Source organism: Rana temporaria, chromosome 11, assembly GCF_905171775.1.
Source record: "Rana temporaria chromosome 11, aRanTem1.1, whole genome shotgun sequence".
Lineage (NCBI taxonomy): Eukaryota > Metazoa > Chordata > Amphibia > Anura > Ranidae > Rana > Rana temporaria.
The window spans coordinates 106,975,744-106,988,064 of NC_053499.1; the positions used below are offsets into that span (position 1 = coordinate 106,975,744).

The 12,321-nt window shown below is 45.3% G+C and overlaps 1 protein-coding gene across 1 annotated transcript in view; it reads left to right on the forward strand.

The window, feature by feature from the left end:
- The window catches only part of SPTBN2 (spectrin beta, non-erythrocytic 2), a 904,339-nt gene that overhangs the window by 567,093 nt on the left and 324,925 nt on the right, over positions 1–12,321 (forward strand). The window contains 2 exon segments of the mRNA XM_040328797.1: positions 8,287–8,399; positions 11,136–11,323. Of these exon segments, the coding sequence (XP_040184731.1) occupies positions 8,287–8,399; positions 11,136–11,323 (301 nt within the window).

The window sequence follows — 12,321 nt, forward strand, 5'->3', positions numbered from 1 at the left end:
TTTTTTTTTTTAGAAAAGTGGGTCTCTCCTCCGTCCGTGGACCCTCCCGTGTCCAGGTTGAGCAATGCCACCACATTGCCTGTGGATGGGGCTCCTGCCTTTGAAGACCCCGCAGATGGGAGAGTGGAGGCTGTGGCCCGCTCCACCTTCGCAGTAGTGGGTTCGGCTGTGAGACTGGTTTTGGCCGGGGCTCTGGTGTCAGACTCTGACTGGGGGCAAAGCTTTTTGCTGCAGGATCTGGAGACACAGGGTGCTTCCGAGACCGGCAAGGACCTGGCTGAACAATTGGTTCAGGGTCTAAAATTTGTCTGTGAGTCGGTCCTGGATACGCTCCCCTTGCTTTCCAGGGCTTCCGCCTATTCGGTGGTACTGCGCCGCCTTGTGTGGCTGAAATGCTGGTCTGCGGACCAGTCCTCATAGAAGGCCTTGGTGGGTTTTACCCTTTAAGGGTGGACAGCTTTTTGGGGCATCCCTGGATGGCATCATTGAGGATGCCACGGGTTGTGGGGGCATACTGCTCCCACAGTCCGGGAAGGGCAAAGGGCCCCCTCCGTAAGCGAGGGCCCTCTTTTACTGTCCCCAAGCGGTTTTTCCATGCGCCTAGTGCGGCGAGTAAAAGTTTGCAAGGTGCTGGGCCCCCGCTGCGGGGCAGAAGCGCACCTGGTACTGCAAGCCTAACAAGCTTGCGGACAAACCTGCTTCCGCGTGAAGGTCTGCCCCCACCCGTGTCTCGGGTGGGGGGGGCGGCTTTGAGAATTCGCAGCTAGGTGGAGGTCCCTTCTTTCCGACCGTTGGGTTTGAGAAGTAGTTTCCTCGGGGTACAAGAGTGTTTCTCCAGCTTCCTCCGGATTGCCGGAAGGACCTGTCCGGGGCTGTCCAGGATCTACTGGACAGGGGAGTGATTGTGCCGGTTTCCTCGATGGAACGGTTTCAGGGGTTTTACTCCATTCTGTTTGTAGTCCCCAAGAAGGTTGGGGTCCGTCCAATCCTGGACCTAAATAAAGGCCCTTAATTGTTTTGTCAAAGTGCAAAAATTCAGGATGGTGTCGATTCGCTCGGTAATAGCGGAGCTCCATCAGGGGGACTTTCTGGCGTCCTTGGATGTCATGGACGCATACCTACATGTTCCCATATGCTCAAAGCACCAGAGATTTCTGCGCTTTGCGGTCGGGGAAGACCATTTTCAATTTGTGGCCCTCCCGTTCGGCTTGGTGTCGGCACCACGGGTTTTCACCAAGGTGCTCGCCCCGATACTGGCCCTGCTGAGACAGCGAGGGATCGCTATCGTGGGATATCTGGACGACCTTCTCCTGAGAGCTTCCTCAGGCTCGCAATTAGAAGAGGACGTGTCTATCCCGTGTCAGACTCTCCAAGAGTTTGGCTGGCTTCTGAATATCCAGAAGTCAGTGTTGGTTCCGTCTCTGCGTCTGGAATACCTAGGGCTAGTCCTGGATTCCGCGGAGGCGAGAGTTTTTCTCCCAACGGAGAGACTCCAGACACTGCATTCTGCGGTGCAGCAGTTGTTGACCCAGAAGTGGTCATCTCTTCGATTCTGCATGAGGGTTCTGGGTCTGATGGTGGCCTCTTTCGAGGCAGTTTCTTATGCCCAAATCCACGCCAGGGAGCTACAGAAGGTAATTCTGTCACGTTGGGACAAGCTCCCGTCTTCTCTGGATTACCAGATTCGGTTGAGCCATCTGGTCATGTCTTCCCTGGTGTGGTGGCTGACATCTACAGTGCTTCGGACCGGGAAGTCTTTTTTCTATCGTGTCATTAGACGGTGGTCAGGACGGATGCCAGCCTCTCCGGCTGGGGGGGGGCGTTTGGGGCACCCAGTCGGCCTAGGGGCGCGCGACTCAGGTCCCGCCTGCCGAGCAATATTCTGGAGCTCCAAGCAATCAAGCTGTGCCTTTCCGGGTGGTCCCTGGATCTGTAGGGCCGACCGGTCAGGATCCAGTCCGACAACGCCACGGCCGTGGCGTACGTCAATCACCAGGGAGGCACACAGAGTTCAGCGCACATTCTTCGGTGGGCCGAATGGTCGGTTCCGGCTCTATCGGCCGTGTACATTCCGGGAGTATAGAATTGGCAAGCCGACTAAGTCGCCAAACGCTAGACCAAAGAGAGAATGGTCTCTACTCCCGGAGGTGTTTCTGAGTCTGTGTCAAAAGTGGGGCACTCCAGACGCGGACTTTCTAGCGTCCCGTCTCAATCGGAAGGTGCCACGGTTCGTGGACAGGTCGAAGGACCCGTGGGCGGATGCGTCAGGCGCATTGGTGGTGCCGTGGGGTCGCAATCGCCTGATTCACGCCTTCCCTCCTCTGATGCTTCTTCCTCGCCTGCTGCGCAGAGTGGAAGCCAAAGGAATCCTGTTCGCCCCAGACTGGCCGCGCCGTTCCTGGTACGCGGACCTGGTGCGTCTGGTGGCAGACGTCCCCTGGCGTCTACCCCTGAGAGAAGATCTTCTGTCGCAGGGTCCGATCTTCCATCCTGCTTTACGGTCGCTGGCTTTAACGGCGTGACTGTTGTGAGCCTGGTGTTAAAGGTCCGGGGCCTGTCAGGCTCGGTGGTTTCTTCCATGCTGCGTGCACGGAAGTCTACTTCACGGAGGATTTGCCATTGTACGTGGTAGGCCCACATCTCTGTGTGAGGAGATGAAGTGGCACCCCCGTACATACGTGGTGTCCCGGATTATGCTGTTTTTACAGCAGGGAGTGGATCAGGCTCTCGCCTTGAGTGCGGTTATGAGTCGGATTTCGGCTCTGGCTGTTTACTTTCAGCGGCCATTGGCAACGCACCCCTTGGTGCGCTCGTTTGGGCAGAGGGCCAACATGTGGCCCCTCTTGTGTGCCCTCCACTGCTCCCATGGGACTTGGATTTGGTCCTCTCTGTGCTTCAGAATGCTCCCTTTGAGGACGTTCAGAAGATCCCTTTGTTGACTGTCACAATAGGTGTTTTTTCTGGTTGCTATTACGTCGAGCAGACGGGTGTCTGAACTGGCGGCCTTGTCCTGCAAGGCTCCCTACTTAGTCATCCATGAGGATGAGGTGGTGCTGCGACCGCAGCCTTCTTTTCTCCCGAAGGTCGTTTCGGCTTTTCACTTTAATATGGACATTGTTCTTCCATCCTTATGTCCTCGGCCGAGGAACCCAAAGGAGACCACTTTACATTTCCTGGATGTGGTTCGGGCTCTTCGATTTGTACTTGTCTGCTACGGCTCTGTTCCGGAAGTCGGACTCACTGTTTGTGTCACTGTCTGGTCCTAAAAAAAAGGTCTGGCAGTCTGGTCGGCCACCATTTCTAGGTGGATCCGACAGGTTGTGCTTCAGGCCTATGCCCTGATGGGGCGGGCGCCTCCCTTTTAGGCTACGGCGCATTTGACCAGGGCGATCGGTGCCTCCTGGGCTTTCCGACATCAAGCCTCTGTCTTACAGGTGGTGCAGCGACCTGGTCGTCGGTCCACGCTTTTTCAAGGTGGACGTGAGTGCATCTTCTGATGCCTGCTTCGGCCGCAAGGTGTTACAGGCGGCAGTTTAAAGTTGGAGTTCCTCTGTTGAGGAACTCCAGTTTTGTTTGGGGTGTAAGCTTGGTTGCTGTGTTTTTCCCACCCCTCGAAATTTTTGACACTGCTTGGGGAGCCACGCCCCCTGGTAGGAGCTGCACTGAGGAAAGTGTTGTTAACACTTAAAGTGCTTTTTTTCTGCCTAACTCTCCTGGAAGGAAGCGGATACAACCCTAAGGTCAAAGGCTGCTGTGTTTGTCCATGAGCTCAGAGAAATGGATTTTACGGTGAGTAAAACTTAACATATTTTTAGCACTGATCGCTGTATTGTCACCGCTTCCTGCAAAGTGTCAAATGTCTGATTGTCCACCGTAATATCGCAGTCCCACTATCAGTCGCTGATCGCTGCCATTACTAGTAAAAAAGTAGTCCACAAAAATATCCGTTTGTAGACGCTAGACCGTTCACATAAACCAGCGGTGTCCAAACTGAAGCCCGAGGGCCGAAAGTGGCCCTTTGCTTGCCTTTTTCTGGCCCCTGGGGCACTATTCTTCCCACTGACACAAACAATGGGACACTATTCTTCCCACTGTCACCAATGATGGGGAACTATTCTTCCCACTGTCACCAATGATGGGTCACTATTCCTCCCACTGAAACCAATGATGGAGCACTATTCCTTCCACTGACGCCAATGATGGGGGCACTATCCCTCAAATTGACACCAACCATGAGGCACTGTTCCTCCCTGAAATGTTTACTCCCACAAGGACAATTTCTATCCCCAATGACCACAGTCCGGCCCCCCTAAAGTCTGAAGCACAGTAAACTGGCCCTTTGTTTAGAAAGTTTGGAGACCCCTGACATAAACCAATCAATGTACGCTTGAGGTTTTTGTTTACCAAAAACATGTAGCAGAATACAGAGTAAAGAAATTGGAATTGTTTTTTCAATAATTTTTATTGGATATGTTTTTATAGTGGAATATATCTATATATCTATATCTATATATTACACAGTGGAGCATAATCTGTTCCAGGAGAACGCTCGTAATCCAAAGTACTCGCATATCAAAGCGAGTTTCCACATTGAAGTCAATGGCATGCAATACCGCATGCGGCCAGAGGCGGCGGCGGGGGTGCCGGAGAGCCTCGGAAACAGACGGAATAGCGCGTTACTCGCAATCTGAGGTTCCAATGTGTGTGTAATATATATATATATATATATATATATATATATATATATATATATATATATATATATATATATATATATATATATATATATATATATATTGCAGTGCTGATCAAATGCCTCCAAAAGCTCTATTTGTGAGGGAAAATTAAAATCCTAAAGCTGAGTTCCAAACAAAAGTGGAACTTCAATTTTAAGTACTCCTCACCCCCTTACATGCCACATTTGTAATTTTTTGGGTGTGGGTACCTAGTTTAGACAAGTACCAAGCTCCCACTTCCCCTCGGGCTTCATAGGCAACTTGAAGTTCCCTTCTCTCCCTGCAATCTTCTTGAAAAGGCACAGCGCAAGCTGTCAAAGCCGGTTGCCCACACTTGAGATGCTGGCGCGTGAGAGAACCAAAGGTTTGTGTGTGTGTGGCCGCATCACTGAATCGTGGGACAGGTTAGTGTGTGTTTAGTAAAAGTCAGCAGCTACACTTTTTTTGTAGCTGCTGACTTTTAATAAATACAAAACCGAGTGAAACTCTGCTTTTAAATCTTACGGGGGTCAAGTGGTTAAAACAAAACGCATGCAAAATCATAAATTATGCTTTTAAAGTGTGTATGTGTGTGATAGTTATTCCTTTTTTAAATCTTGCATCATCATCGATTTTCGAAACGTATAAAGTGACTTTAAAAAGTACCTCCAGTGCTCTACTCAAGTTGGATCACTCGCCAGAAATAAATGAGCTTCTTATAAAAAGAGATGTCGCATTGGGTGCATACTCTTCTGCCAGCAGAAAAGATCTCCTTATTCTCCACCTGTATTACCACCAGCTTATTTTCTTCAGTTAGGTTTTGCAAATAAAGTATGTTGAGGGGTGGATCAAGGTCTTTTTCTCTTGCTGTGTAGCTCATTTTAAAGAATTTGTCCCCCTCTGCAACAAAAGCATACACAGTTGCTCCCTTTTACTAAAAGTGTATTCCTAACATCCTTAAAAAAATGGAACATAAACTCGGATAATGCAAGAATAGATTTAAAGGCAAGAACTGAATCACACACATAATTTTGTTTGTTTGCAAGCACTTTATATTTTTGCACAGGATTTAAATTTGCACAAATATTGGCACAGATATTTTTTTGTTTACAGGACTAGATAGTTTTTTTTCATTACATATTTGCACTTTTTTTATGAAGGACATTTTATTTATATGTAAGCTCAATGGGATTATTTTAGTGTTTGCACTATATTCTCATGATCATAATTAACTTTATGTAATTTGTACTACACGTCGTGTTTTTAAAGCTCTGACAATTTTCACCATGATTAGCGTACTATAGTACATCCCTTTTAAGTAGCTGCTAGGAGTTTATTTTTAAACCTATACGTGGGTTTATTGTGACACAGGTGTCTAATCCTCTTCTATTTATGAAAGGCTAAGATTGTCAAACAAATTTTACAGGCTTTGGCCAGTTTTTTAAATCGATAAACTGGCTAAAAGTACATATTCAAAGAGTAGTGTATAATGATTCATATGCGGAATGGTATGAAGTTGTTAATGATGTACCCCAATGTTGGGACCCTTACTGGTTTTTAACCTATTTAAAAATAAAAATGAGTTTGGGATTAAAAGTACTATTTCAGTGTTTGCAGATAACACCAGGCTACATACTGTATGTAGTTGAATAACATTCTTGCTGGATGTCTTCAATTTACAAGCAGACCTTAATGCACTATTTAATTGGGTACAGATCTGGCAAATTAGGTTTAATGTTGATAAATGTAAAGTTGCACTTGGGGCTAAAAACATGCATCATACATTCTAAGAGGAGAACAACTAGGATAGTCCATGGTTGAGAAGGAGCTGGGTGTTGAGGTAGATCATGGACATCGAATGTAATGCTAAGCTGTTAAAGCGCTATGGTTTCCAGTGTTAAGAGGTAGAGCCTCCAGAGACAGAGAGACATAATGTTGCCCTTGTACGAATCATTAGTTGGACCCCATCAGGAATGCAGTTCATTTTCGGGCACCAGTTCACAAAATAGATATCGGGGAACTGGAGACAGTGCAGAGAAGGGCAACCAAACCAAGAGGCATTGATAAGCTCAGCTATGAGTAAAGTTTAGCAGAACTGAATTTATCCTCTTGAGAAGAGGAGATTTAAGGGGGGTATATTATCGCCATGTAAAAATACATAGGTGTCCATATAGTGAACTTGGTGTATAAATCACTTTCAGGTCAGGAGGGCTGGATGCATTCTTAAAGCGGGGGTTCACCCTAAAAACAATTTTTTAACATCAGAGCCAGCATACTAAGGACATTTACTTACGGCAGGTATTTTTTTTTCTCTCTGTACATACCTTGATATTCTGATTGGGTCCAGGGCTTCCGCGTTCTGATGACTCCGGGACTGGGCGTTCCTATCCCTGCCTCAGGGTTCCGATGATTGCGGGACTGGGCGTTCCTATCCTTTCGGTTTGATGATTGATGGCTTGTGAAACAGGTGACCTGTCGCACAATGTGCGTCACCAGATTTCCGGAAATAGCCGAGCTGCGCAGGCGCCGTATAGTGCCGACTCGCAGCTCGGCTATTTCCCAACATCTGGTGACGTGCGTTGTGCGGCAGGTCACCTGTTTCACAAGCCGTGAATCATCGAACCGAAGGATAGGAACGCCCAGTCCCGCAGTCATCGGAACCCAGAAGCCCTGGACAAAAACAGAATATAAAGGTATGTACAGCGGAAAAAAAAAAATTACCTGCCAAAATGAAATGTCCTTAGTATGCTGGCTCTGCTAGATGTAATTTAAAAAACATTTTTTTGGGTGAACCCCCGCTTTAAGGACACAAAATATAACTTCTGTAACTGGATACTAGCATTTATAGGTAATGAATGTAGGTATTGTCCCAGGGAATATTGGATTACCTTCTGAGGGCTCAGGAAGGAATTGTGCTCCCCTGCTGGTGCAAACTGGATTATGCTTTTTATATAGGGTTTTTTCCCCTTCCTCCTGGATCAACTGTGGGTACGGAGTTATTCTATTTTGTTCATTCTACTATTTATTTTTATCAATTGAGCTAGATGAACTTGTCTTTTTTTCAACCTGACTAAAGCCTTGTACACCTAAAAATACCAGACTAATAATTTTTATTTATTTTTTTCTCATATCAAAGACCAATAGCTATGAAATTCTCGTATAATGGAATACAACTTCGGAAGTGATATAGTGTGCTTTCTTTTTTCCGAGCATGCGTAGTCTTTGTTTTTTTTTTTCTTTAACAGGAATCCTGTACTGAATATATGAAAATCGTACAAGTAAAATTTTCGTGCTTGTCCCTTCAGATATTTTTGCATGAACTGTCGTGACCGGCTCTCGAAAGCTGTGTACTAACAATCAGATTATCGGACAATCGTTCCGAAAGCGCTATTTTTCATCATTGTGTGTACTAGGCATAACTATATTACTATGTAAAATAGACAGGAAGTGGCAAGGGGAAAGTCTTTGACTGGGAAAGAAAGAGGTAAAAGTGTATACATTTGTGTTGGCGTTTCAATAAAAAAACTTTTTCTTTCTCTCCCTTTTTTTTTTATTTTTTTTAACTTATTAGATGTAAATGTGGATCAACCAGATGAAAAGTCCATCATTACCTATGTGGCCACATTTTATCATTATTTTTCAAAAATGAAGGCTCTGGCAGTTGAGGGAAAACGCATTGGAAAGGTAAGCTTGCATACACTTGACAATTGTTTCTTGGCTAAAATAAGAATAGTTAGATTTTTTGGCATCTTTTTTTTATTTTTATTTTTTAGGTGTATAAATTATTGTATGTTTGAAACGAGCCTCTTCAAGTAAGAGGTGTTGAGAGAGGGGCATTTGCTTGTACTTGCATAATTATGATTAGGGATGAGCTCCAGCATGTTTGCATCGTACACGTGCAGAGCCCGCCAAGAAGTCTGCACGGCGCTTCGCTAATCACAGCCTGGGAGAAATTTCCCGATGCTCGGCTGCAGAGATTGAGAAATGTCTCCCTGGCTGTGATTAGCGCAGCGCCGTGCAGACTTCCTGGCGGGCTCTGCACGTGTACGATGCAAACACGCTGAAGCTCATCCCTAATTATGATGATCAACAATTGTTTTAAAAGCCTAAAGCAGGGATAGGCAACCTCGGCCCTCCAACTGTGGTGAAACTAAAAGTCCCATGAGACATTTCAAGACCCTGACAATCGGAGGCTTGATGGGATTTGGTACATTGCCTACCCCTGACCTAAAGTAAAGAATAGTGTGAACAGGTGTTTTGCATTGCAGCCATTTTGAAAGAGCTTAACTGCTTGTCATGAAAAGTAAGCTCCTGTAAATATTACATTTTATTTTCGTCTTGGCAAGATGTTTTCTTTTTTATAATACCTAGTATGCTTCATAACAAATATAAACATAGGCCATAGTAGTATGCTTATAATGATTTAAATTGAGTCAATATGGAGTGGCAAACCTGACATAACATGGAGACCATATCCATTAAAAGAAGTAAGCCCTCCCCTTATACTTGGGTGGATGCAGCATGGGACCGATGCTGCATCTGTCCCCCAGCGTCTCTATACTGAGAACTGAGCCATCCGACATTGCCGATGTCTCGGTTCTTACAGATCCCAGAGAGGAGAGCTGCTGACTGTTAATCGGCATCTCTGCTCCTCCACGCTCACTGGAGCGCTGAGCTGTGGAGGGGCAGGGCGCAGTCGTCTTGGTCTCAGCGGCTCGCTGAGAGGCTGAGACAGGCACCTGGACTGTATTGTCGTGATGAGGCAGTGCCTGGACTGATTCCAGTGATGTCAGCAGAGAGTGGACTTCAGACCGCTCTCTGCTGAAAACGGGTCACAGGAGTGGAAAACAAATTGCACTCCTGTGACCCATAGGAAAAGCTCAGGCTGGATTTCTCCTTTAACATCTTATTTATATGTTGAAGTAAAGCATTGGGTGCCTCCCCTTTTTTACCAGTTTACCAGTTTTGGATAGTAGAGATGGATTAGAAGACCTGTCAGATTTTTATTGTGGTCTGTACCCCAGTTAGGGAGATTCACCCTTTCTATTTGTCATGTTTACCATTAACATCGAAAGTGCAAGTAAAGTAATAGATGGGATATCTTCCAATGGGGACCCTAGTTCTGGTGACAACCAGGGACGGTGCGTGTGCACATGGGCTGTGCAGTCCGGAGACTCGGGATTGCAAACTTCTTCCCTGGTCTCGCTCCTGCCCCAGTAGCTCACTGCAGCGGCAAGTGTGGAGCCGCTCTGCAGCCGCCCGCCTCTGTATCTAGTAAAAGAGGGGGTGATGCAGAGTAGTAGGTTGGACCTAGCTCGGAGAACATAAGTACCTTAGAGGGATCAGAGGGTTGGGACTATACATAACTTGCATGCCGCTGTGACTGCATACCTACACAACTTGCATAACTGCAAAATTGCCAAACGATATAAGCTGACCTGCATAACTGTATAGGCTGACCTGTATAACCGTAAACGCTAAACTGCATACTTGCATACCTACACACTACATAAGTTCATACCTGAATACTTGCATATCTTTGCATACATGCACAACAGTGTAGCTGACCTGCATGACTACATATTTGCATAATTTGCTAACCAAAAGCTCCTGTTTGCTGCTTGTGATCGGGAGCTGTCCGATCATCTGACTGTGGTGACAGCCAATCGCAGCTGTCACATGATCCTAAACCCCTTAAAGGGCTGGGAGGCTCTGGCGACAAGGGGTTAAAATAACAAAAAAGAGGGGGGTGCCGTGTAGGAAAGGCTCCCGACAACAAACATCTGAGCGTTTAATTAGGCAGACACGGCGTGATGGGTAGTAAAAAGCTTGTATTTATTGAAAAAAGTTTAGACAATAAAAAAGATGTTCAATGCTTCTTAGTAGCGCTCAGTGTTGATTCACCAAAGATTAAAAACCAAACAAACACACAGCACACGCATCTGGATCATGTTATAGGCTAGAGGGCTACAGATGTAAATACAATGCCCAAATGGACATAAGTGTAGACAAAAGGCAAAAATTACAAAAATGATGCATTAACATCTGTAGGTCCTGAATGCCCTGGGGCTAAACCAATGTCCTGTAAACATTTAAATGCAGCCAAGATCAAGTGGTTAAAGTTGATTGGTGTTAGCAGGAGTTTTGCTCGAATGAGCCTATAGACGGCAAAGTTGCATGTGCGTAACAAGGTTATATGGTGTAGTCCTACTTGCTAAAATAAATAAATGCACACCTTTTTGCAGGAAAAAAAAGTGCATGTGTTATTTTTATTTTTTTATGGTGAACTTGTCCTTTAACAATGCAATGGACACTGACCACCTTTGTATTATTGACCTGCACATTTTTTATACATTTTTTTTGTAATTAGTTGATGAAAAATATGCGATAACCCATAATGGTGAATAATTATTTTCACAGGTCTTGGATCATGCCATTGAAGCAGATAAGCTAATTGATAACTATGAGCACCTGGCATCTGAGCTCCTGCAATGGATTGAGCAGATGATTATTACACTTAATGATCGGAAGTTGGCCAACTCTTTGAGTGGTGTTCAAAACCAGTTACAAGCCTTTAACACCTACCGAACAGTAGAAAAGCCTCCTAAGTGAGTTATTCTCTTTAATCCAGACAAAGTTGGATATTCATAATTGACAGACTATATTATAGGTTATTGACTAATTAACTGCTTGCCGACCAACCACCGCAGTTCTACGGCGGCAGGTCGGCTCCCCTGCGCGAGATCTTCTGTTCATACAATGTATGAACAGAAGATCAGTCTTTTCCCCATGTCGGTCTACCCCCTTCTACTGTTAGAACACACCCAGGGAACATACTTAACCCCTTCCCCGCCCCCTAGTGGTAACCCCTTCACTGCCAGTGGCATTTTTATAGTAATCAGTGCATTTTTATAGCACTGATGACTATAAAAATGCCAATGGTCCCAAAAATGTGTCAAGTGTCTGAAGTGTCCACCATAATGTTGCAGTACTAAAAAAAAAATATTAATAAAAATGCCATAAAAATACCCCCTATTTTGTAAACGCTATAACTTTTGCGCAAACCATATACACTTATTGCGTGTTTTTTTATTTATTTTTTACGAAAAATCTGTAGAAGAATACGTATTGGCCTAAACTGAGGAAAAATGTTTTTTTCTATATATTTTTGGGGGATATTTATTATAGCAAAAAGTAAAAAATATTAATTTTTTTCAAAATTTTCAAAATTGTCCCTCCTTTTTTTGTTTATAGCGCAAAAACCAAAAACCGCAGAGGTGATCAAATGGCACCAAAAGAAAGCTCTATTTGTGGGGGGGAAAAAAACTCCAATTTTGTTTGGGAAACTCGTCGCACGACCGCGCAATTGTCAGTTAAAGAGACGCAGTGCCGAATCGCAAAACGTGCTCTGGTCTTTGACCAGCAATATGGTCCGGGGGTTAAGTGGTTAACAAGTCTTATCTTACAATACCATTAACTACTTAAGACCCGGACCATTATGCAGGTTAAGGACATTGCCCCTTTTTGCAATTCGGCACTGCGTCGCTTTAACTGACAATTGCGCGGTCGTGCGACGTGGCTCCCAAACAAAATTGGCGTCCTTTTT